At 42.6% G+C, this 26,688-nt stretch overlaps 1 protein-coding gene across 2 annotated transcripts in view; it reads left to right on the forward strand.

Moving 5' to 3' along the window:
- The window catches only part of ARSH (arylsulfatase family member H), a 31,344-nt gene extending 8,211 nt beyond the window's left edge, over window positions 1-23,133 (forward strand). Inside the window, exons 4-10 of one of the 2 annotated variants that reach the window (XM_088794849.1) lie at window positions 278-403; window positions 1,797-2,220; window positions 3,880-4,016; window positions 7,952-8,086; window positions 9,389-9,551; window positions 10,287-10,408; window positions 23,003-23,133. In XM_088794849.1, coding sequence (XP_088650975.1) covers window positions 278-403; window positions 1,797-2,220; window positions 3,880-4,016; window positions 7,952-8,086; window positions 9,389-9,551; window positions 10,287-10,408; window positions 23,003-23,046 — 1,151 coding nt within the window. In that variant the 3' untranslated portion in view covers window positions 23,047-23,133. Of the gene's footprint in view, window positions 1-277; window positions 404-1,796; window positions 2,221-3,879; window positions 4,017-7,951; window positions 8,087-9,388; window positions 9,552-10,286; window positions 10,409-12,577; window positions 13,778-23,002 lie in introns of those variants that run through there. The other variant, XM_088794848.1, reaches the window with a different exon arrangement.
- Window positions 23,134-26,688: the final 3,555 nt, after the last annotated feature.

Genomic DNA, 26,688 nt, shown 5'->3' on the forward strand with positions numbered 1-26,688 from the left:
AAAAGAAAAAAAACACGCTTCCTGTTAATATGAAATTCCCACGTGATTGTCTTGTATCCTAATTTCAAGACAACATCTGCATTTGGCACGTGGGAGGGGATGAGCTAAGGACGTACAGAGACAACGTCAAGGGGAAACTTGGGAGAGAACGAACGGACTAGAGAACGTGCATGAGGAGACAGTTTAAGGACATTGGGGCTCCGTATTACAGTTCACGCAGACTGTCACGCAGAGAGGGGCTGTGGTACTCATCGGTCGTTTGCTTCTCTGTGTTCAGGAATGGCGTCTCCCTCCAACCTGAACCGTGCCCTGCCCTGGCTTGGAGGCTCAGGTGGTCTTCCCGCCAACGAGACGACGTTTGCCAAGCTGCTGCAGCATCAGGGTTACCGTACAGGACTGATAGGTACGGCCCGAGGACGTGGAAACAGGGGTAGGCACTTTCCCTCTCCTTGTGACTCGGCTTTCCGGAGACGTTGGCTGGGTACCTGCCAGCTGATTCCTCTTGGAGCAGAGACACGTGGGGGAGGAATTTAAGACACAAATGATATCAACAGCAAGGTCTTGGAAAAACCATGGGAATAAAAACAGATGTGCTTGTGCATTATTGTCACCAAAATGGAATATTGTGTAAGGAAGGGATATAACCCTTTTGGGTCCCCAAAAGATGTCCTCTTCTTGACCTTGAGAAATGAACGCAGGAAAAGTGACCACGCTGAGGCAACGATTTATTTAGATCACCTGGTGTCCTGTGCCCTTGGGTGGGGAGGGGTGGGTGTGACAGTGTGAGTCACCGTATCACCGAGTACGTTTATTCCATAGAATTCTGGGTCAATGTCTGATTCCTCTGAGGAGACATTCTGAGAGCAACTACATTTGAGAAGTGCCACCTACTCACTGTGTCCACGCTTTTTAGGATTCTCCCTGTGGATTACAAGACTATAATGTCTTCTAAGATGTCCCCTATTTAACAAAAAACATAATTTGTGTCGTTTGTATGTTGACCGACAAGGACGTTATTCTCGTGAAACCCCCAGGAGCACCCTTGAATGCAGATATTCTAAATCAGCTCTCAGGAACACTCAGACCTCCCCTCCCCCAGATTCAAACGTGGCTTTGCTGTTATAATATAAGCTAGTGCATTTCTCATCGATCATACAGGGTCTGGAAAGGAGTAAGCGTTGTGATGTGTGTAAGTGAATTAGAACTGGCCCACGTGGTGAGTTGTCATTAGAAGGAAGGGCTAACATAGCCCGAATTCGTTGGTTGAATTGGATGAATTTCTTTGGCTAGTTTATCATGCAGACCTGGGGGGCCTTCGTCTGGAGCTCTGTTCGTGGCATTTTGGTGCCTTGTCAGGGAGTTACCGTAAGAGAGCCTGGATAAGAATGGCCACGGGCAAAACACACTGCTAGTGAGTGCAGATGTGAACACAGAGATGCAGGTTCTGGCCACCCAGCCTGTACCCGACACCTGGGACATTCCTGAGGGTCCAGGGGATGGTCAGGTACCCAGCATATTATTTCTTCTGAGGCAGTACTAGCATCATGCCCTTCCAGTGTGCAAACGGGTTTCTGCTGCCCAGTTCCAGTCCGAAAGTCTCAGAATGTAGGGGGAGACATGTGGGTGGCTTATGTAGACTTGTTAGCATTTCCAGGGAGGTGACGATGGGGCCACCGAGATGGTGCTGCCCTGGCCAGGAAGCCCAAGTCCCCCTTGGCATTCACAGAGGGACGTCCACCCTGTAGAAACAGCTGGTTGCTGGTGCTGCCACCATCCCCGTGCTGTGTCCCTTGCAGGAAAATGGCACCAAGGTCTGAGCTGTGCATCCCGGGACGACCACTGCTACCACCCCCTGAACCACGGGTTCAGCTATTTCTACGGCCTGCCCTTGGGTCTCCTGAGTGACTGCATTGCATCTGAGACGCCAGAACTGCACCGTCGCCTCAGGATCCAGCTCTGGGTGGCCACAGCAGCCATCGGCCTCGTCCCTCTTCTCCTCCTTGTCCCCAAGCTTGCCCACTGGCTCACGATTCCCTGGAAGGTCATCGTGACCCTCACTCTGCTCGCCCTCCTCTTTTTTGCATCCTGGTACTCCAGCTATGGCTTTACTCGGCGTTGGAACTGCGTCCTGATGAGAAACCACGAAATCCTCCAGCAGCCGATGAGAGAAGACAGAGTTTCAGCGTTCATGCTGAAAGAAGCCCTGAGTTTCATCAACAGGTAGGACAGGTAAGCCCTTCGGGCTGGCCTGATTTCCTGCACGACCGTTTTGTTGTTATTTCAGAGAAATTGGGTACCTCCGGATGAGATGGGCCTTTTCTGTGTGTGAGATATGTACGCTATGTTGGAATTTCTACTGAGATAGAAAAGAAAAACGGACAGTTAACATTTCCTGCAAATTTCAAACCCTGCAAAGGCGAAGAAATAGATTTTTCTCACTGCTTTAAAAAATATAAAACTGGAATTACGGCATTTTAATCCATTGGTGTGGGTTAGTATGAAGACGGACGGACTCTTTGAGCTTGATCTCAATTTTGCTTTGCCCAGAAACAGCCTGAAAATACTAGTGAGGTGTTCACAAACAATTAGGAAGTGACTCTATTTAGTGATATCTAGTTTTACGTTTTATGTACTTAATGCAAGCCGTGCACCCAGCAATGTAATACTGTCAGACCTTTGCACAGCTGCTTAGTTCAGATGACCAGTGAGAGGTATTTTGAAGTTGTTGGTAAGCAGACTCATTGACCTTTCTCTGCTCTCCTAATGGGGGTGTGGAGGGCACGCAGGAGGATGACACAGTATAACTCCATGGGTATAATGACTAGGCAATGGGACCTCATTCCCTCATAAGCCTTTGTAACTGTCACATTCATTCTTTGCTTAGCACAGCAGGCAGAATGGTGGGACAGTTGTCTGGCTCTGTTCATCGTTCCTGCTGCTCCCATACCAACTCAAGTTTGCTTGGGATCTTTTAAGATGGCTACATGGGACATTAAAATGCAGCACACAATAAGTGAGATGTAAAGGAAAGAAGTGTATTTCTCTCTTTTTTTGAGCCCCCTGATTGCTATTTAAAAAAAAAAAAAAAAATTCTGCCCGAGCAGCCTCACAGCCCAAACTGGATGCCAAAGCTCCAGCCATCATGCTTATGTTCCAGGCAGCACAAAGAAGGAAGCAGGAGAAATGCACAAGAACCCTTTCTATAGACGACATGCTATCTTGTTACTTACATGCCCTTTGTTTCCCTTGGTTGGTGGTGGTTCAAATGGACACTCCTACCTACATATAAGCAGTCTGTGTTCTGGAGAACTGTGTGTCCAATTAAGTGCTGGGGCTTGTGTGACTGAGGGGCACAGAGAGTAGGGACTGTCTGAAAGCTGAATGCAGTATACCTGTGTCTCTGCCTGGGGTACGACACTTCCTAACCCATGTCTGAGAAAGCATTCTCAGAAAATAGGTGGGAAGAATCCATATGGGTTTCATTCATTCATTCATTCATTCATTCATTCATTCATTCATTTATTCATTCATTCATTCATTCATCCAGCCACCTATTTATTCAACAAAGATTAAAAACATGTATGAAGCTGTTATTTTATGTCACATGCTACCCTGGATGCGAGAGATCAAATGATCCGACTCTGCCAGATATTTTATTGCTGATACAAAGTTTCCGTTATTCTTCTTTCCTCCTCATATCCTTTCTGCATGAGTCTTGCTATGGTATCTGTTACTCAAATGATTGATCAAAGTAACCTAAATACATAGAAACCTCTGCCAACTCTTCTGAGACCTTTCAATGGAGGCAGAACAATATCCAAGTGGGAATAAAACCGCCTTTATTTACTAAGATAACTCAGTTGACTCTCTACCCCTTAGGTATAAACGTGGACCTTTTCTCCTGTTTGTGTCCTTTCTGCATGTCCACACACCGCTCATCACCAGAGAGAAGTTTGTGGGGCACAGTAAATACGGACGCTACGGCGATAACGTAGAAGAAATGGATTGGATGGTGGGTGAGTATTCGGGAAAATCGACTGTAAGTGTCTCATTCATGGATTAGACTAAAGAAAATCTGTATTAATTGCCTCCAATAATACACAGCCCCCTGCCCCACTGTGGGCAATCGATCAGTATTTCCCTGAATTGAATTCAAAGCTGCCTTTAGCATTCGTAAAATCAACAAACGTTCCCCAAGGGAATACATCACAATTTGTAAATGCAGGTTTTCCTGTCTTTAAAATAAAGATAGCCACTTTCCAGGAAAAAAAAAAATGAAAAAAAAAAACAACCCCAAACAAACCACCTTTTTTGAGGTTAATAATGTACTGTAGACAATATTGGCGTTCATGGCTGTTTTGGTGGCTATGAAAGGAACCATGCATCCTTAAATTAGTTACTTGTTATAAGCAATGCTTAGAACTGTGGGAGGGAATTTACCCAAAGTGCAGCCATTTGTTTAGAATTCACATGGGTCGATAGAGAAAAATAATACTGAGGATAATTAATTAGAAGTGGGGGAGGCTGGTGTGAAGGCAGGGGAAGTCAGTGCTCCATGCATGTCCATGAAATAAATGACGGTGCTATTTGAACAGCATTTTTCCCATTTCATATATGACAATATTTCTTCATCTCAGTAAGGGTGTTTTACTTATGAAACACAGTACGATTTTTTTTTTCTCTCCTGCTAGTAGAGATTTCTAAAAGTTGTCCTATGCAGCACCACCTACGCTGATAATAGCTTAGTTTTCTCTTGCTGCCTGTGTCAATGGGCACTGATATCACGTATCCTTCAAAGAAATAGAGTTAGCCTAATTTAAATGCACTTGAAGTGTGTTAAACCATCACTGTCTGTTACATATGATGTATTTTGACTGTAAACCACAGTCTAGGTGAGATTGGAGAAGACTGGTTAGGACCGGAGAATGAGTGGCCGGTCTCTTGCAGGACAGAGGAAATCTGAGTAAATTTCTGCTTTATATTGCCACCATGTGTGTTTATCGAAAGTATCTACATACAACTCTAACATTTAGAGTTTATATGTAATCCCAAAGAGAAATCATGAGTTGGCAGTAGGAAGTTTAAGCAGACATAGAAAGACAAAAGGAATATATGAGTAGCAACAACGCAAGGGCTTAATGAACGTTAATTATCTGACATCAGAAGCCCATTTTAAGCTCATTGAGTTAAAACTAGCGTGTCTATTACTGGCTTAAATTTTATACTGTGATAGATAGATAGATACATAGATATATAGATAATAGATGATAGAGAGACAGATAGTGAGATATAGATAAAATTATATATGGTGTATAAATGTATCACAGTATGTATATATATTTGTCACATGTATCACACACTATATATATATATTTACACGGTGTATAATTTACATATATTACATTATATATGTAAATTATACACACTATAAATTTAAATATATATCTATAGTAAATATTCTGGCAGATACTACACAACCATTGAAACACAAACATTGAAACCTACTAAAACTATTACAGTGAAAACAGCTGTAACACTGTACTTTTTTGTGTGTAACTGTAGGATTACGATTTCCTTCACTGATGGTCATTCCCCTCCAGAAAAATCTCCTTTGAAAATAAATCTCTTTGCTGTCTTTGTGTCTTTAGTGAAAGGCCAGTATTCTGCAAAGGGAATTTCTGTCGAGGTCTGTATGTGGTGTTTGTCGCGAACAAATACTTTTGTTTATCCTGTAATCTAGGGGAATGTACGGTGCAGGTGTGTCCTAAAAGCTGTTGGTTGCATTCAGTGAAGGGTTAAGATTGTTTACCTGGGAGAAAGGAAAAGCAGCTATTTCTGTGCCCAACATAATCTGCATTTGCCCCTTCATTCCTTATCAACATCATAGGAAAGCCAGAGGCAGATCAAAAACCAGGCCGGCGTCTGCTGTGTGTATTGTTTTCCTACTTAATGCTGTGTTTATAAAACACAAAATTGTTCAGCCAGGTATTAACCTTGCTTAAAAATGAACCGTAACTGGGCTCCACTCCAAACGACACGCAACGTCCATTTACTGAATGCTCAAGAGTTCAGTAACACTTGAAACTTTCTATTGGAGGAAACTTTTACCTTGAAAAAAATACTCAGCCACTTTTTATAATCGGCCTCTTTCCTAGTGTTTTCGTCTGGTAAGAGAGCTGACGATTTTTCTGCTGCCAGAGGCATTTACACACAGGCACGTACATGTTTCTACATTACATACACGGAGATTGACATATATGTTTACACACACACACACACACGCACACACACAGGATTCCCAGCTCTTTTATTGACTTGGTGTAAGTTACAAATTATCCTACTTAATCCTCTAGCCAGAGCTAATGAGAACCAATCATTCAGGTATCATTCTATTGCCAGGAAGCGCTTTTCTCTTCCAAACGCAGGACGGAAACACAAATCTTAATTTCTAGCTGCAGCATTTCTAAAAAGTAAACAATGTGGCTTTGAAAGCAAATCGATTTTTTTTTTTAAATTTTATTGGGGAATATTGGGGAACAGTGTGTTTCTCCCGGGCCCATCAGCTCCAAGTTGCTGTCCTTCAATCTAGTTGTGGAGGGTGCAGCTCAGCTCCAAGTCCAGTCGCCGTTTTCAATCTTTAGTTGCAGGGGCACAGCCCACCATCTCATGTGGGAATCGAACCGGCAGCCTTGTTGTTGAGAGCTCACGCTCTAACCAATTGAGCCATCTGGCCGCCCCTCCGCTTGGTTTTTTAAAATAGTTTGTCCTCCAAAGGGGCTGTTGACCCATAAACACGATCCTGGCTGAGTCGAGCCGAGTATTCATTATCACCAAATGCTTACTCACAACTGGAACACAAAGAGTAACCGGTAGCTTGGGTGCAGCCTTCAGGGGTGACCCGGCATGAGAACTGCCTGAAGGGCTGGGGTGCTGGTCTCTCGAGCAAGTGGATGGGTTTCCTTACTGACCTCTGGTGGTGTCATTTTATGAACTATTGGTTCTGTTTCATTAGGACTCACAAGTTTATTTTAGCTGGGAAACCTCATTTGTACTGGCTGGTGGTTGTGGGTGACGCTGATATTGTATATTGTATATAATACCTTGTAATATATTGTCTGTATATACATCATATATAACCGAATGTATATATTTTCCCATTATTTGTATACATTACATAATTTGTAAAATGAAAGATATTATGCATTATGTCATGAAATTATATTATTATATAATGAAATCACATATTAAAAGTTAAATACTATAATTGCATCTTACATAATAACATAGTACTATCACATAATTATTGTATAATTCCACATAATTGTTATGTGATGCTATTATATGATACATAATTGTCAATCATTATATATTTTGTTGTTATGTATTTATAATTATAAGAGTTATAGTTAAAAATATTTTATTGTATATTTAAATACTGCATATTATATATTTTGTATGTAATGTAATATTTTATAATATTCATAATATAAAAAGTATATCAGAGTATAACAATATATTTGTATATAAATAATATATTTATATATTACAGTATATATTATATATTCCAATTTTGATATAATATAAGCACATTTTATATTTATAACATAACAATAAATTATATTTATTGTATATTATATATTTACTATTTATGATATTTATACTAAACATGTTTGCTATACATAGATAATATGTTAGATATTATGCCTTAAATATATAACAGGTAATTATAAACTTAATATTATTTTATATACTACACAGTACACACCATATATACTCTGTCTGTATTACCATAGTCTACATTAAGTGGTGACTTCCTAGGTAATCGTATATAACGTATAATAAAGTAACATCGAATTACACTGTTGTGTGCAGTAAATGCAGAGCAGCAACATGATGGGGTTGCAATGGTGCCTGTGAAAGGTGAACAACTTCCTGTTTCCACCTCCTCCAGGTAAGATCCTGGAATCCCTGGACCAGCAGCGCCTGGCCAACCACACGCTGGTGTACTTCACCTCGGACAACGGGGGTCGCCTGGAGGCGCAGGCCAGCGGGGCCCAGCTGGGCGGCTGGAACGGGGTCTACAAAGGTGATGGCCAGCGGCTGCCGTGTTTCGTTCATGCCTCTGTGATGTCTAGAGAGCTGGGCTTTCGCTTTCCTTCCTTGGGAAACGCTGTTTGGAGATGTGGGTGGGACTTATAATCTCTTAGGAATCTACATGAAAAAAAAGGATGTGCTTTTTTGGGCCATTTCCAAAAATTTCAGACAAAAATGCCTGAAGTCACGAAAGCCTCGTGAGAATAAGCACATAGGCTCTCAAGAGCCATCTAAAGTGGGGTTTCTCAGCCTCACACCACTGACGTCTGGGCTGGATGACTGTCCAATGTGGGGCGTCCTGGCCCTGCAGGGTTTAGCAGCGTCCTAGGTGCCCATCAATACATGACGATAAAGGAGAGGTCGTACATATACACACTGGAATATCACTCGGCCATAGAAAGAATGACATCTTACCATTTGCGACAACATGGATGGATGCAGAGGGTGTTAGGCTGAGAGAGATACATCAGACAGAGAGAGACAAATACTGTATGATCTCACTTATAAGTGGAATCTAAAAAACAAAATACAGAAAGAAAACAGCAACAAACCCATAGATACAGAGAACAAATGGATTGTTGCCAGTTGTGAGGGGATTGGGGGAAAAGGGTGAGACAGGGGAAGGGATTAAAAAGTACAGATTGGCAGTTACAAAATAGTCACGGGGACGTAAAGTACAGCACAGGGAATAGAGTCAATAATATGGTGACGGTGATGGATGGTGCCAGGCGGGGACTAGACTTACGGCAGGATTGTTTCGTGAAGTACATACGTGTCTAGTCACTATGCTGTACAGGTGAATACGTAATATATAATATTGCATGTCAAGTGTAATTGAAAAACAGGTGTTTTTTTTAATTTAGAAAATTTAAAAAAAGACAGAAGATTTTCAGCTTATGGGATGTGCTTTCGTCTTCTCTCATAATATTGAAAGTCCATAGCACACCTGCGCACATAATAATGTTCTGTGTTAGGATAGCCTCTGTTTTTACTTAAAATTACTAGATGTGTCACATGATTGAAAGAGGTTCGTGATTAGAACTTTCACTTTTCTTTACAGATTTTTTTTGGGTGGTTGATTTTCAAGTTAAATGTGTCGGGATAACGTTGGTTAATGTCACACAAATTTTGGGTGCACGACTTACAATATATCATCTGTACACTCCATTGTGTATTCACCATTGGAAGTTTATAAATACAGCACGCAAACGTTCCGTCTAGATTTAATTTCCAGTCGACTGGAGAATTATATGGTTGAGTTGAATTCATCTTTGGCTTTTATCTCTGGTTTCAGGTGGCAAAGGGATGGGCGGATGGGAAGGGGGCATCCGTGTCCCAGGAATATTCCGGTGGCCGGCAGTCCTGGAGGCGGGGAAGGTCATTGACGAGCCCACGAGTCTAATGGACATTTACCCAACGCTGTCTTATGTCGGTGGAGGAATATTGCCCCAGGACAGGTATGAAACCTAGGGAGACACATGTGTCATGCATGTTGGATGTATCAGGTGATTTTATATGTGCGTGCAAAGACTATTACTTAATTTTCCATATTCTGTAGAGACCACTGGACATCTTTCTCTCCTTAGTTCATGCTGGAATAGCTTGTCTGTTTCCGTCTTACAACATGCCTTACTTTCTCTCTCAGTTGTATTTGTTCAGGCACAGGTTGGTGTGTCCTCATTTGTGGGATCTGAGCTTCACGCGTTTGGATAAGCCTCACAGCACCCATACCCTTAAGCAAATATTTAGTAAGCAAGTCGCTGAATAAAAGGCAGTATGTATCTGTGTGTGTGTGATGAATTGTGCCACATTCCTCTTTGGGCTTTAAGACACATGTTACATGCTCTAATGGTTTAATTCTGTGTCCGTATGTGTGTGTGTGTTGGGGGCGGGTGTGTTCGTCTGCAGTGGAGTTTCCCTTGAAGTAAATAAAGATGTTCGATGTTCTAATGCATGACACTCACCCACGGTGTCTTCTTGCAAAGTATCAGAATAATTCTTCCAGCTGCTGCCCTGTCCCGTTACCCTAGGAAATGTCTCGTCAGTCTTATTTCTTGTGTTGTTGCAAAATAAGTGAAGCTGTGTACGAGGTCCTGAAAAGTGCGTCCTCCCCTCCCCCTTGTTTTGTTCTAAGACGCATGTGGAAAGGATGCCTGACTCACCCCTTTCTGCATTTCCCCTTGTCTCCTAAGGGTCATCGATGGCCGGAACCTGATGCCCCTGTTGGAAGGAAGGGTCTACCACTCGGACCATGAATTTCTCTTCCACTACTGTGGGCTCTACCTGCACACCGTGAGGTGGCGTCAGAAGGACTGTGAGTGTGAAGGTGGCAGACGTGGGAAACACTAAGGGCACAGCCTGACCCCTTTTCCTTGGGGCGGGGAGGCGGAGGGCACGTTATGCCATGTGCACATAACACGCAGCCATGATGCTTTCTTTTTTTTCCTTAGCAAAATTACTTAAGCAGTTTTGTACTATAGTGTGATTTTAGAGATAGGGGTGTGTGTGTGTGTGTGTGTGTGTGTGTGTGTGTGTGTGTGAGAGAGAGAGAGAGAGAGAGAGAGAGAGAGAGAGAGAGAGAGAGAGAGAATACGAATATCCACAACTAAGGGGGCTGAAATAAATAGCAACAGGGAACAAACTCAGTCTAACCTACACACCACTCACTAACTGCCCCCTCCTGATTCATCGTCTGTAACCTACCTTCATGCCAGGGGATACCTGTAAACAAATGCCAATTAGCGAATGACACCGGTTTGCACCTGTAAAGAAAGCTCAGTCACAGACATTTGCATCAAGTTGCAGAATCCTTACTTGATGGGACTGGACTTAATTTGCGGGAGACACACGGATTTTCTCCCATGCGATCCATCACTCACAAGGTGATCCAGTCTTCAGATCAGAGTGAATGAGTTTCCCACATAAAAGAAAAACAAACACAAACTCCTTTTAGATTCTGTCTCAGGTAGGGACACGTTCCATGGTGAGTAACACGAGAGAACAGCTCCCCACCCTCAAACAACAACCCCCCCCCCAATTTAACTACAGAGGGCGAAACAAATGCAATTTGGTTTATCTTTTCATAATACGGATTCCAGAAGTTGGAAGCACAGGGCTGGTTTACTGCCCAACTGTGATACGGAACTGCTCTTTGTCGGTTTCTAGTCAAACGTCCCTGTCATGCCAGCTTTCCTTCTTGTCTTTCTAACCCCATGGTTGCAAAACGGCTGCTGTTGTTCCAGGCGTCACGTCTTCACTCCACGCAGGAAAGAAGGGGGGAAAACAAGGGAGGTGCAGGATCCAGGCAGATGATTCAGTCTAATTTTATTAGGAAAAACAGCTTTTCTCTAAGACTCCAGCAGTGGGCTTCTGTGTAAGGTTAGTTGACCAGAGGCTGGAAAATGTTTATGAGGTTTTTATAATCTCAAAGTGGCCTCTGGAAATTAAACGGATAACTGTTCATATAGGAAGGAAAGAAGGAAGGAGGGAAGGAAGGGAGGGAGTAGGAAGGAAGAAAGAACAAGGAATGACTGATCTTGCCAAATGACCTTTGCCAATTTCAGATCTGAAAAGCGATATTTTAGCCTTAGAAAATTTTCCATTTTGCGCACGCCAAGTCAGAGGAAGGTTGGAAATGAATCATGGAAATTCTGAATTAGGATTTCCACGATGACAGTGGCCGTGCAGGTAGTAAGTACTGTGTCCACGTGCTGTCATGGTAAGATAGAAAAGTGCCAGTTTGCAGTCACATGTGTTATTCTTGTAGCTGAGGAAACGCTGTTGGTGCTGTGGGAGTCTGTGCGGAAGATTTTCAATTATCAGCCACAGCATTTGAGAAAAACAAGGGCTGCCAATTAAGTTCACAAATTCATCCTAGAAAAAGTGCCACACACCTCACTGCTGAATATCACTGTGGTCACCTTCAAAGTACTCTCCTTGGGAAGCTATGCACTGATACCAGCGCCTAGTCCACCCTTCAAAGCAATGTTGGAACTCTTTTTCTGGAATGGCCCTCAGAGCTGTCGTCGTATTACCCTTGGTGTCCTGACTGTCATCAAAATGTCTTCCTTTCAATATTTCCTTTATCTTTGGGTAAAGAAAGAAGTCACTGGGGGCCAGATCAGGTGAGTAGGGAGGGTGTTCCAATACAGTTATTTGTTTACTGGCTAAAAACTCCCTCACAGACTGTGCCGTGTGAGCTGGTGTGTTGTCGTGATGCAAGAGACATGAACTGGAGTAAAGTTCAGGTCGTCTAACTTTTCCACGCAGCCTTTTCAGCACTTCCAAATAGGACACTTGGTTACCTGTCTGTCCAGTTGGTACAAACTCTTAATGAATAATCCCTCCAATATCAAAAAAGGTCAGCAACATCGTAGCCACACGTTTGTGAACTCAATTGTGAGGCCTCGTATATTTTTTAATGGGGAAAAAAAATCCAAGGACCGTCACAAACATGGCGTCCCAATGGGGCTCTGTTTTCCAGGTGCAACTGTGTGGAAGGTTCATTACGTGACCCCCAAGTTCTCCCCAGAGGGCGCTGGGGCCTGCTACGGAAGTGAAATGTGTTCCTGCAGCACCGATGTGACCTACCACGACCCTCCACTGCTGTTTGACATCTCAAGGGACCCTTCTGAAACCCGACCTGTCAGCCCTGGCAATGAAGCGTTATTCGACTCAGTGGTCCAGAAAGTCGAGGCAGCCGTACAAGACCATCGTCGGACGCTCACTCCCGCCCCACTGCAGCTGTCCATGTTCAACACCATTTGGAAGCCGTGGCTGCAGCCCTGCTGTGGGACGTTCCCCTTTTGTGGCTGTGACAAAGAAGATGACATTATACCCAACGCTTGAGGAACGGAAAGGGACGGCTTGTTACCAACCACCAACACACTATTACAAAAGGCCATTCCAAGCAATTGTCAGCGGACTCATTCATTCCATCCGGGATCAGAAATGATGCCCTCCACCAGTTTTTTTTTTTTCTTTTCCCGTCAGATTTCAGTTTTTCCTTCAAGTCATGTCCAGGAAATCAACAAAACGAAAGTGGATCCATACACCAGTGAACTGGAGTGAAGCATTTGCTTTATCGTGTTTTTACGTAATTAGGTCATTGTTCAAGGATGAAGGAGAACCAAGGTGACCTTCTGCAAATTCTTCTGCACCTGTGATTCCTGGAAGATGGTTAGACGTAATAGGTCCTGTGCCATTGGTTTTACATGGTTTCTGCTTGCCGGCCCTAAACCCAGACATACTGTTTCTGTAATCGATCATGATGAGTATTTCATTGCAGCATGAAGTAGGTAGTGTACATAAAATGTGAAGGGGCACTGAGGTCATTTGCATGCCTTAGTCTCCCTTTTTCTCTTCCTAACAAACATTTGGTTCTGGGACAAAAATGCCTGGTTTACAGGGGTTGGCTCTGCTTCCTGCTGACCGTGCTATTGGGGACAAATCTCAGCATCTTGCTTTCTTCATGTGTAAAATAGGGAAAACCACTGTCTGTTGGGTCACAGAGTAGCTGTGAGCATGGCGTGTGTTGTTTCATGTGAATTTTCTTTGTGTACAGTGGGCTCTCAATAAATGCGATTATGATGAATGCTGTCCCCACCGTCAGTTGTCATCAATTATATTCCCTGAAGTACAGAATAGAAAGACTGGAGAAGAGACTAAAGTAAAATAGAAGGGGGAAAAATGGCTGGAAAAAATTCTTAATTGATGAAAGGTACTCAGGAAGCACAGTTAGAAGGTAATTCTAAGCGGGATAAACAAAAATAACTTTATCACTTAAGGCATCGTGGGGAAACTGCAGGCTTCAAAAGATTAAGAAAATATCTTCAAATCAGTTAGAGCAAAACACAAGGTTGCCTAAAAAACAAAAAGTATTCAACTAACATAGACTTAGTAACAGCCCCAAGAGGAGACACAAGACAATCTTTTCAAACTTTTGAGAGGAAACTATCAACCTAGAGTTACATACCTAACTGAGTTATTCAATAACAGTGCTGAAATTTTTTAAAACACAGAAAACTATTATGGTGTAATATTCTACTCTTTTATTTAACTCTGCTCTCATGTGTTTTGAAGCTCTGGTATTAGAAAAAATTTTTTTTAAATGTTGTTATTTCCTGATGAACAAACCTTTGATCATTCTGCAATTTCTCTCTTTATACTTGGGAATGCTCTTTACCTTGAAGTCTATTTAATGAACACAGAAACTGCAGGCTTCTTATACTGGATATTTAAATGGTGGACATTTTCCTGTCACTTCGACCTATCTGTGGCTTCCCATGTAAAGCACTTCTCTCCTAGACACCATGAAATTGGGTCTTGATTTTTAATCCTTTCTGGTAGTGGAATGTTTTGTCCATTAATGTTTAGTGAAATTATTGACATGGTTGGGTTTTGGTTTTCCAATTCTCTCTGCCCTATCTGTTGCTACTTTTCCATCTTCTTTGGGTTCACTGGATTTTTTTCTTTTTTCTTTTAGAATGTTCTTTTATCTTGTTGGTCTCCCTCTTTATTCTTCTATTCTTGAAAAGAGGGCTGATGCTTTTGCTTCATCAGGCAATTAATTGGATTGAACTCAAAGGGCAAATTCTGGGTACTCGGTAGCTGCTCAAATCTTGGTTTCGATTATTTATTTATTTACTTAAAAAAAAATCTTTAACTGGTTATTTTGTGTTTGCCGTTCCTGTGTACAGTTCTTACGTCAGCCACAGATCTGGGCAGAGTTTCTACACAGCGTTTACAACCATCCCTCACAGCCTCTTTTCTTTCTGTGATTTTCACCTTCCCTTTCAGTGACTGTGTATGTATTGGACCCTCTTCTCTAATTGTTCATGGCAGAATGACGGCAGATTTTGAATCTGACTTTTAGCTGTCCCTGTGTTGTTGTTTACAGGCTACCCTCAGACTAAAAGCCTTAAAAACTGGGAAGTCATTGCATGTTGGTCCTAAGAAAGGACCAAGTATTCTCTCTCCTCCAGAACCTGCCTGTTTCTGTGTACGCGCCACAGTCATTACTACTTCACTTTTGTATCTCGTGTAGGGATTACAGATGTTATCTCTGTAAAGGCGTGTCTAGGAGTGGCTTCATTCTTCAAGTAAAAATCAGAGCAGTGATTTTGTGGCAATCATTTCGGGGCTCCAACTTGGCGGTAATGCAGCGCAGCCTTCCTCAGTGACCTTGCCACGTTTTTGTGACTCGACGTTCATGCATCAACCCTGGAAACGTGACGTGTCCATGAGCTGATAAGAGTGGGTTCTTGTGTCAACGGGGATGGATCTTGAGAGTATCACGCTAAGTGAAATAAGTCAGACAGAGAAGGATAACAGCCTCCTCTGAATTCACAGGTACTCATACGTGGGATATAAAACAGAAAGCAACAAATGAACAAACGAAACGAATGAATTCATAGGCACGGATAACAGAGTGGTAGTTACCAGAGGCAAAGTGGGATGGAGGGAAGCTGAAGAGGGTAATGGGGATCAAATTACAGTGACCGAGGGAGACTAGACTTTGGGTGATGAGCACACAGTGGGATACATACATGTCCTATTATAAAGTTGTGCATCTGAAACTCCTGTAATATTATTAGCCGCTGTCACCCTAATAAATTTAATTTAAAAAGAAAAGGTCATGTTCTTGCTCCCCATGCTTTTTTGTATGGATGGAGCAACAGATTTATTTCATGCTTAAGAGAAATACATTAGGCAAGTTTGCTAAGTAAACTGAACCCTGAGGCCAAACTTATCATATCTCTGAGGAGTGTCACCTGGTTGTAGTGACTTGCCTATAAAACGTAGATAACCATCTTTCCTCACTGAAGGTTAATGATAAGCATTCGGTATTTATTTATGATATAAATCCAGAAGCTATTATTGGCATCAGAGTAACCGAAAGAGTTTCACGTTCGTTAAGTAAGGAAATTTACTCCATGATCTCAGAGAATTACATCGAATCATTATTATGTTTTAGACAAGAACACACAGTGTGTCTTCATGACACATATGTCATCATCCTCAGCGATTATGATGTCTTTTTTTTTTTTTTTCCCTAGAACCTTCCTGGCCATTTGGTGGGGGGCGGACACTGGTTAAATACAGAGTAAAATAATGTGGTTTCCTACATTTCATGGTTCCATTCGTATGAGGTCTCTAGAACAGTCACATCTGTAGAAACATGGAGTAGAAGGGTGGTTGCCAGAGGCTGGGTGGAGGGGGGGAAACAGGGAGATGCAGTTCAACAGGTTTAAAGAGTCAGTTATGCCAGATGAGTGAGTTCTAGCAATCTGCTGGGTAGCATTGTACCAACCGTTGACAATCTTGTATTGCTCACTGAAACATTTAAGAGGGCGGCTCTCACGTTAAGTGTTCTTGCCACCATGGGAAATAAACCAAGGAGAGAATTTCCAAGACTTAAATAAAAAAAGATTGATGACTACAGGAATAAATGTCAGAACGTTCTTGTAAAGATAAGTGCCCACGTATACAAAGCATACAATACATCTATGTCTTGGTCGTATTGTGACATTGAAGCATGTCAGACCTGTAAACAAGAGCATCGCTTTGTGCTTACTGTAAACCGGCTGTCCCAAAATGTTGAAGTGGCTGGGTCCCCGTAGCTTGTTTCCCTGCTGTGAGCAGTGAGACCAGCATCCTTAAGATTCGGAGGGGTAACCAGACGGAGAAACATGGTGAGGCAGAGGAGTAGAATGTGGATTCCACACACACAGTGACCCAAGCGTCCTTGGATTCTGTGCTCGTGCTGTTGGGAAGTAGACCTTGCTCTTCGTAAAGAACTTATATGGCACTTTCTTCAATGATTCACAAGAGTCTACCAACTTAAAAGACCTTGAATGAACAGGACCTCGCGTGAATCAAGGCAAAAGCTAGGTTAAAGAGTAATATCCACATTACACAACGGCTACAATAATTGGGTCGTACAGCTCATTTGCACCCCTCTGGAAGAAAGAAGGATACAGGATGGGAATGACACGTAATGTTTTGTGGAGCGGGCAGGTGGAAGCTATTCATGGTCACGGTGTTTAAAAGGAAAGAGGAAGAAACAATGTTTTGACTAAATTCGTGTTTTGAGAGATCAAAAATAGAGCAACGAAATCTTACCATTGCGACAACATGGATGGACCAAGAGGGTATTATGCTGAGTGAAATCAATCTGGCAGAGAAAGACATATACCATATGACTTCACTGATATGGGGAATCTAAAGATAAGAAAAAAAATAAACAAACAAAATAGAAACAGACTCATAGATACAGAGAACAAACTGATAGTTGCCTGCGAGGAGGAGGTTTGGGGTGAAAAAAAGGTGCAGGGATGAAGAAACACCAACTGGTAGTTACAAAACAATCACGGGGACATAAAGCAAGTATAGAGAATACAGTCGATAATGTTGCAAGAAGTCTGTAAGGTGCCAAGTGGGGACTAGACTCACCATGGAGGTCACTGCATAAATTATATAGACGTCTGACCACTATGCTGTACCTCTGAAGCTAATATCAAGTAATATTGAATATCAACTGTAACTGAAAGAACAAATAATTAAAAACATGTCAACTCGTTAAATCATTTCAAAATAACAAGCTGTTATTAAGTCCTATGTAACATATCATTTGCAAGCCACAGTATGGTTTATATGACCCATTGTCAGAGGGTTTATGTTTTCTTCACTTAGAACTTAAAAAGCTTGTGTCCACATATAACGCACATTTTAAAAATTTTTATGAGAGGGTGTTTGGAGGGTTCACATGTATAAAACATCTACTCAGTTCACATTCAAGAACTTGCTTCTAGTTGGAAAAAAAATTACTGTTCTCTCCAGTCTAAAGGCTGTACACGGTTTTGCAAGACCCATTTACATTCACAAGTTTCACAGGCCCTAGAGACGGTCATGTCTCCTTTGCCTTCCTTTCTGCTACATTTGAGTTTAATGTTAGCTCTTTCTGACATTTATTTCTTTCTCTCTTCAGTTTAATACTTCCCTAAAAGCTCCTGAGTATCAGAAAAGAATACAAAGCGTGCAATTCTATTACTGCGTGAAAGACTAATCCAGCATAATTTCTGTGCATGAATGTACCAAGTAGATGGCATTGTAAAAATATACAAGTGAAAAAAAAAACCCAACAAAAACTAGTGAAGTCATGTATTCCAATGGACCTCACGTTATCGTTTCCAAAGTCCCCAGTTTGTTTGTTTTTGTCCCTAGAATTTCTTTTTGGTTCTTAGGATTTCCATCTCTCTGCTTATATTGCCCATCTGTTCTTGCATGCTGTCTACTTTGTCCATTATATTTTTTTCATAGGCATCATAGTTGTATAGTTCTGATCTGATAATTCGAGCATCCCTGCCTGAGTCTGGTTCTGATACTGGCACTGCCTCTTCTAACTGTGTTTTGTCTTTTAGTTTTGTCTTTTTGCCTTGTAATATTTTTCTTGATGACCAGATATGACGTACTGCCCTAGACTGCCTTCTATTATTAATACAGTGCTACCGAGTACATGTGGTATCCTTCTATTCATATGAAACTCTAGAAAAATGTCAATTTAATCTGCAGTTGCAGGAAATCAGTTGGTAGTTGCCCGGGGTCTAGAATTGAGGTGGGGGTGTCCTGAAAATGGAGCACAGGAAAAATTTTCATTGTGGTTCCATGAGTGAACTTTTTTTTGGTCAAAAGTCATTGGCCTTGACACTTAAAATACATCTATTGTATTGCCTCAATAAATTATTATTTTAGTAAAGTTGACCATTTAAAAAAATGTACCTTCTAAAATATTAACCACTTGACTTGTATATTTTTTCATTGCAAATTCAAATGGAGGTGGACACGGCTTTTCTAAACATCAATATTTAAAAGTAAAACTGTAATGTCATACATTAACATTTACTAAATTCAGTTTAAACGTCAAAAGGTTTTAACATTCATCCTTGGCTATGTAATACATTCGTGAACAAGGTCCTTTTTAAGAGACCGACGTTTATACAGTTGTTTGTTTCTCTCAGATCTATTTCTGTCCAAAATTTCCCCATTTTTTCCCTAAGAAATGTGTTCCACCTTGGAAATCTCATGGAGGTCACTGAGAGAGAGAAAGGAGAGAGAGAGAGAGAGAGAGAGAGAGAGAGAGAGAGAGAGAGAGAGAGAGAAGAACCAAATAAGCAATATCATACATTGTTGTGGAAGTTTATGAAGCCATATACTGACAGTATGTGCTTCTTTCTATATGTATATTCCAATTAAAAATTACGTTTAACTGACTCTGGGTGATGAACACAGAATGGGATTTATAGATGATGTAATACAGAATTGTACACCTCAAATCTATGTAATTTTACTAACAATTGTCACCCCAATAAATTTAATTAAAAAAAAAATTACGTTTAAAAGGGGCTGTTGCCGTGGCAGTGTTATAGTGTTACGTTTATACAGGTTCCTATATATATGTACTTGCCACAAAGACACATGCAGAACGTGCGGACATAACAGGAATTCTCAGTGACTATAAAAACATTTAAGGCCAGACAATGAGAGCTTAGAGGGATTCGGCTAGTTTCTCGCGTGAAAAGTTCTCGAGTGGAGTCATTTTAAAAAATAAAACCAGAAACAGACTGTCGGATACAGAGAAGCAACTGATGGCTGCCAGATGGGGGGTGGGGGGAGGGCTGGGTGAGAAAGGTGAAGACGTTAAATAAAAAAGAGGGCCTTTAATCGCCCTCTGATTTTAAAGAAGCAAGAGGAACTGCAGCAAACCTCTAGGACTTGAAATCTTTCTTTTCGCCAAGGATGCGAGCTTTCGTGCATGACCCCGGATCAGGCCAATTCTTTCAAATCCAATCCTGTCTCAGGGACCTCTCTGGCCTCAGAACTTCTGCGTAAGAGACTATGGAGGCAGAGTGAAAATATAAATATAAAATAATTTTGAATTATTAATCAATGGCAATTGAAAAAATGTAAAAAGAGGTGGAAAGGTGAAGGGGAATGAGAGGGCCAAATTGCCACATATGAAACAAGTAAGTCATGGGGATGTAACGTACAGCACGGGGAATATAGTCAATAATATTGGACAGCCTGGGACGGTGTCAGATGGTGGCTGGATTTATCATGGTGATCAGTCCTTTAGGTCTATAAATGCTGAATAACCAAAGTGTACACCTGAAACTAATGCCGTATGTCAGCTATATTTTAATACACAGTTATTACAGTATTACTGACTATATTCCCTATGCTGTATTTTACATCCCCATGACTGTTTGTTTGTTTTTTAATTAAAGTTTATTGGGGTGACAATTGTTAGTAAAATTACATAGATTTCAGGTGTACAATTCTGTATTACATCATCTATAAATCCCATTGTGTGTTCACCACCCAGAGTCAGTTCTCCTTCCATCACCATATATTTGATCCCCTTTACCCTCATCTCCCACCCCCCACCCCCCTTACCCTCTGGCAACCACTAAACTATTGTCTGTGTCTATGAGTTTCTGTTTCTCATTTGTTTGTCTTGTTCTTTTGTTGTTTTTGGTTTATATACCACATATCAGTGAAATCACATGGTTCTCTGCTATTTCTGTCTGACTTGTTTCGCTCAGCATTACACTCTCAAGATCCATCCATGTTGTCACAAATGTTCCTATATCATCTTTTCTTACCGCCGAATAGTATTCCATTGTGTATATGTACCACAACTTCTTCATCCATTCATCTATCGAAGGACATTTTGGTTGTTTCCATGTCCTGGCCACCGTAAACAAAGCTCCAGTGAACATTGGAGGACACGTGTCTTTATGTATAAATGTTTTCAGATTTTTTGGGTAGATACCCAGGAGAGGGATTCCTGGGTCATATGGCAATTCTATTTTTAATTTTTTGAGGAACCTCCACACCGCCTTCCATAACGGCTGCACCAGTCTGCATGCCCACCAACAGTGTATGAGGGTTCCTTTTTCTCCACAGCCTCTCCAACACTTGTTACTATTTGTCTTGTTGATGACGGCCATTCTGACTGGGGTGAGGTGATATCTCATTGTGGTTTTGATTTGCATTTCTCTGATGATTAGTGATGTTGAGCATTTTTTCATATGTCTATTTGCCATTTGTATGTCCTCTTTGGAGAAATGTCTCTTCAGGTCCTCTGCCCATTTTTCAATTGGGTTGTTTGTTGTTGACTTGCATGAGTTCCTTGTATATTCTGGATACTAGCCCCTTATCGGAGGCACTGTTTGCAAAAATCTTCTCCCATTCAGTTGGTGGCCTGTTTATTTTGTCGATGGTTTCTTTTGCTGTGCAGACATTTTTTAGTTTGATATAGTCCCATTCATTTATTTTAGCTTTTACTTCCCTTGCCTTTGGAGTCAAATTCATAAAATGCTCTTTGAACCCAAGGTCCATAAGTTTAGTGCCTATGTTTTCTTCTATGCAGTTCATTGTGTCAGGTCTTATGCTTAAGTCTTTGATCCATTTTGAATTAACTTTGGTACATGGTGACAGATAGCAGTCCAGTTTCATTCTTTTGCACGTGGCTATCCAATTCTCCCAGCACCATTTATTGAAGAGGCTGTCTTTCCTCCATTGTATGTTTTTGGCTTCTTTGTCGAAAATTATCTGTCCATATTTATGTGGTTTTATTTCTGTATTCTCAATTCTATTCCATTGGTCTATGTGTCTGTTTTTCTGCCAATACCATGCTGTTTTGATTATTGTAGCCCTGTAGTACAAGCTAAAGTCAGGGAGTGTGATACCTCCATTATTGTTCTTTTTCCTTAAGATCGCTTTGGCTATTCGGGGTCTTTTGTGGTTCCAAACAAATCTGATGATTTTTTTGTTCTATTTCTTTAAAAACTGCCATTGGGATTTTGATGGGGATTGCATTGAATCTGTATATTGCTTTGGGTAATATGGCCATTTTAACTATGTTGATTCTTTCACTCCATGAACATGGAATGTCTTTCCATTTCTTTGTGTCTTCTTCAATTTCAACTAGGGGACCTAAATACATCATTGACAGCTATGGATAGATCATCCAAATGGCATTGTTGCCCCAAGTTCACGAACTTAATTGTCAGACCTCGTGTATCTGTCTATGTCATTTGTTTAATTGAAGTTCAAAGCTAACAGGGCCTGTGCCTGCGCTGGGGGGGTGTGGAAGCGAGTGGCTTCGTTAAGCGTGAGTTGTATGCTCTCCTGAGACAGAGGCATCGTTTTCCACCCTCGCCTGGTCCATCAGCCTGGGTGAGGGCTGCAGTGACAAGTGGGTTCAGTGTTTGCTTGTGTGGTCACGCACTTCCTGGCCTGGGCTGTTTGGTGTGGAACGAAGCCCCTTCTATGGAAGGACAGGAGATGCAGAGGGCCCCCTATGGTGCCCTTGAGGGGTCCTGGCTCTCCTTTGAGAGGGTGGAACATGGCAATAGTCATCAGCATGTTCACAGCTCAGTGACAGGTGCCCACTGTGCTTTCCCAACAAAGGACGCAGCTTTGCCCCGCCCACAGCGCACCCCTTCCGACCCCCAGTTCTCACATTACCTCCATAATTCACTCTCTATTAGCCTCCAATGTGTTTGCTGCAACCACAAGGCAGAATGGAGTCATCAGTGGGCCTGAGTCCCCCGGTTGGTCGTCTGTGCTGGCAGCCAAAATCCAAGTTCTTCCTGAGGACATCCAAAGTTCCAGCGTCTGATGGTCCCTGCTTTCCTCCTTTGTCACCTGCTTTGTCGCTCTGTCACACCCACCTTCTCACCTGCCCTAAATCAGGCCTTGACCTCAAGAGTCTCCTTTCACCTGGTCACCCCAGGTGGAATCTTTGCATATTCTCATCGGTATCTTCCTTGGACGTGCTGTGTACTTGTCCCCTGAAATCCTTTCTTGCCAACCTTGTGACTATATCTCCCTCCTGTTGCAGGTCTTAAGACTGTTGAGCAAGGCGTGATTCCATCTCGGCTCTGAACTCTGACATCTGCCACAGGAATCAGACACTTTCTTGGCACTGGGTGAAAAATTCATGGCACCGAGGACGTTTTGCTCCCAGGTGGGGAAGACAGTTCTCCAACATTTGGTGGATATTTTCTGTAAAGAATATTCTAGCAGGGTCTATTATGGGTTTGTTGAACCTGGATTTTCATTGCCATCTTTTTTTGTTTGTTTGTTTTAATGTAAGAGGCCAGAAAGCGTTCGTGCTGGTTTGATTTGTTAAGACAGGCTCTATCTTTCCCTTCTGAACGACTTGAGTAATGACCTGTTTTATAACACTGCCTTTACTTCCAAGGAGAACGCCAGAATCTGATTCCGTGTGACTTGTAATTTGTGGGGCCCTCCCCATCTGACAGTTGTGTGTGTGGGGGGCAGGATGCCTGGGGACAGCAGTCCCTGAGAGTGCTGTCTGTATGTCAATGCCCATGAATAGATAAGAGGGCAACGGTGACCTCGAAGACCCTGTCATCATCCAGGGGACAAGAGTAAAAAACCTTTCTGGGATTGTAAGGAGCGATCCTGAGAGCCCCGTAAGGTGAACAAGGCTCACCCCACCAAAACACGCACTGTGCAAAGATTGCCGCAGACGCTGGGAAAAAGGGAATCATTCAATTAGTACACTGACGAGATTTTCAACTGGCTTGTTGTGGAAGCGCTAGGGGGATGTGTACGTAAGACGATTTTCTCCTTTGTAGTTTCTCATTCAGGATGGAGACTCACATGCCCTCTGTACTTCTCATTCTGGAGAATGGGTTCAAACCGTGTTGACCTACCTCTTGGGTGTTTTCATAGCACCCCAATCGGTAGTTCAAGTCCAAGTGTGTTGACCGAGAGGCCCCTGAGTGTTTGGTTTGAGGGCCCAGGGCTTGGTATCTAGACTTCAAGGAACCTGACAGTGGTACTGAGTATAGAACATCCCACCTTCCAACAAACAAACAATCAAACAATGTGTTGGTGCAAGAGGGCTGCAGAGTGGCAATATATGCAGCTAATCCACGTAGTAAATGGGTCTGGTTGGTTTGCCTGGCTGCTCATAAACCTTTCCTTGGGTGTGAGACGCCTTAGGTTTTGTACTCCTGAATCTTTGTGTGTGAGGCTGGAAGGCCAGGCTGACCCTGCTGTATTCACCCCGTAGCAGCAATCCACTTGGGCCGCAGTGGTGACACACCCACGAGCCACCTAATCCAACTTCATCGTCTGTCTTGCTAAACGAAAGTCAGATATAATCTTAGCAAAGAGGTTGTGCTTTCGGTCCTTCCGTGAGGTACACGGGTCGTGCTAATCCAATGGTGGACTCAAAGCCATTGACTGGCCATCCTTAGAAAAGCTGGGCTTAATTACAGCTTCTTCGTGAGTCCTTTTGGCAGCAGCCACGTATAAAAACGGTCAGCCAGTGCTGCAAGGCTGCAGGTATTGTGCTGACGGTCATCCTTGTTTTATTTCCCCAGATGGGAAGAGCATGCAAATCAGGGGTGCAGGTTGCCTCGTTTGCATATCCTGAACAAAACTACTAGGTGAGGGTGCTGGTGAGAGCAGCCTCCCATTTGGTTGGAGATCGTATGCAGCTTCCAAAAGATTTAAAAGCTCCTGAGGACAGACAGCCTTTCAGTTCCATCCCAGACATCGGGCAGACGACGACACCACTGACACACTGTGAGTTGCTGGGCGGTGTTTTGTGCTGGTCTTAGCTTGTCAGTCACCCATGTTGTGTTTGGACCAGCCCTTGAGATTCTTGCTATGATGGCAAGGAATCTTTCGCCAGGAAATAACCACGAGGACATTTTGAAAGAAATAAGGGTTTATTGCTTATGGGACCTGTAAATGCCACAGCACAGCTGGGGCCACAGAGTGAGGCCATAGGCAGAGAGAGAAACAGAGAGAGAGAGAGAGAGAGAGAGAGTAGGGTTGGGGTTCTGCCTTTATTGGGGTCTGTAGAAGATGCATGAGTGCAGACATTTCTGGCCCTTTTGTTGTTTATCTTTCTGTTGTAACAGGCAGCATTGATGGACTCTGAAACTTAGAGGCTCCTGTGGCTGTTTGCTAGACCTCATTGGACCAGCCAGGAAGTTGATTCCAAAGCAATTATTCTTGCAGTCATCTCTCTCCTTTTGCTTCCTTTCCTTTTCTAGACCCATAGTTGTTTCTTGTTTTTTCTTTTTTTGGGCGGTTCCTGTCATCTTGCTTTTGAGCAAGACTGATTGATGAAGGGAGAGGTTAGTATTATGTTCTCGGTGTTACTTTTAGGTGCCGATAGAAGTGACAGCTTGCAGAGGGAAGATGGGCGTTGCTTTTCTTTCGTTGCAGTGGATTTTGCTGTCATATTACTAGGTCATCATGCCCCACATCCCCAATGGGATGCAACCATTAACTCTCCTAAAATCACCATGCACTGATCTGCCTTTTGGAATGATGGAGAAGCAAAGGACACAGATTCAAGTAATCTCCCCTTTTCCAGCGATCCGAATTCATGCCAAGCAGTTGTTCTGAGTTTAACCTCCTACATTCGTAGGGAGTGTGTTGTCATCCGGACATGTTCTAGGACAGGTTTAGGGACGGAGCCAATTCACTCAACGGCCTAAATGAGCCAGATGGCCGCAGGAGTTGGCACAGCACGGACTCTCTAGAAACGGGCCAACAGAGCAAAATCACTTGCTGCTCAGGGTTCGCAGCAAGAAAACCAGTTCTGAAAGGTTGGAAGCAGAGAGATAAGGCTCTCCAACTCAGGGAGAATTTCACAGTCGCACCTAGCTTCACCCTCATGAAGATAACCTACTTTTCTTTTCAGGACCTTATATCTTTGACCCAAGGAAAGAGGAAGCTACTCGGGGCGACGGAATGATACTCAGGTAAAGGGAAGTCATGAGCCAGGCGAGCAACACACTGAAACATGTGGGTAATTTGGTGACATTACCACATTCAGCTTGCTTGCCAGAGGCCTTCGATGTCATGTGGTCTGGAGATGGTTGGCCATCAGATGTCTAGATTGATATCCTGGGTTCAGGAAGTCTAGAATTAAGAAAAAATAGGAGAGGTTTACACGCGATTGGCACAAATAGAAATGGCAAATTTCCCACACACCTGTGTTATTTTAAAATCGTGTCAAAATGGGGTGAGGGAAAAACACCTCAATCAATTTCGGGCAGAGGAAGAGTGTTTCCGTACTTCCTGCGATTTGGCAATAGGGAAAGACGTGGGCATACGGCTCCTGTCTTCAAGAAGTGCACAGTTTTGGGGGAAAAGTTTGGGGGAAATAGACTTGCAATCTTGTGGGGCCACTGTGGTTTCAGAATACCCCGTAAAGGGCTCTGGGAACAGATGGGGGTCAGTGATTCTTTGTCTGCTCCCTCCCAGAGGAGGAAGTTAAGGTGGGTTTTACAATATGATTAGAGACAAAGTCGAGACTGAAGCAATCGTTGGAATGCCCAGTATCTATTCCCTGATAACTGAGTGGGGTTCCAGTAGGGCGAGAATTACACGTTTCTTCAAGAACACGGGACTTGAGCTGGGATTGAGGGAAATTTTGAAGTGGACGGAGTTGGTCTTCAGTTTCCAGGCTGCTTGTTTTCCAGAATTCAATGTTCTTCCATGCTCCCCTTAACCTTTATTCTACGGCCCCCT

Source organism: Rhinolophus sinicus, chromosome 18 (assembly GCF_057876585.1).
Source record: "Rhinolophus sinicus isolate RSI-liver-muscle chromosome 18, RSI-T2T, whole genome shotgun sequence".
Taxonomy (NCBI): Eukaryota; Metazoa; Chordata; class Mammalia; order Chiroptera; family Rhinolophidae; genus Rhinolophus; species Rhinolophus sinicus.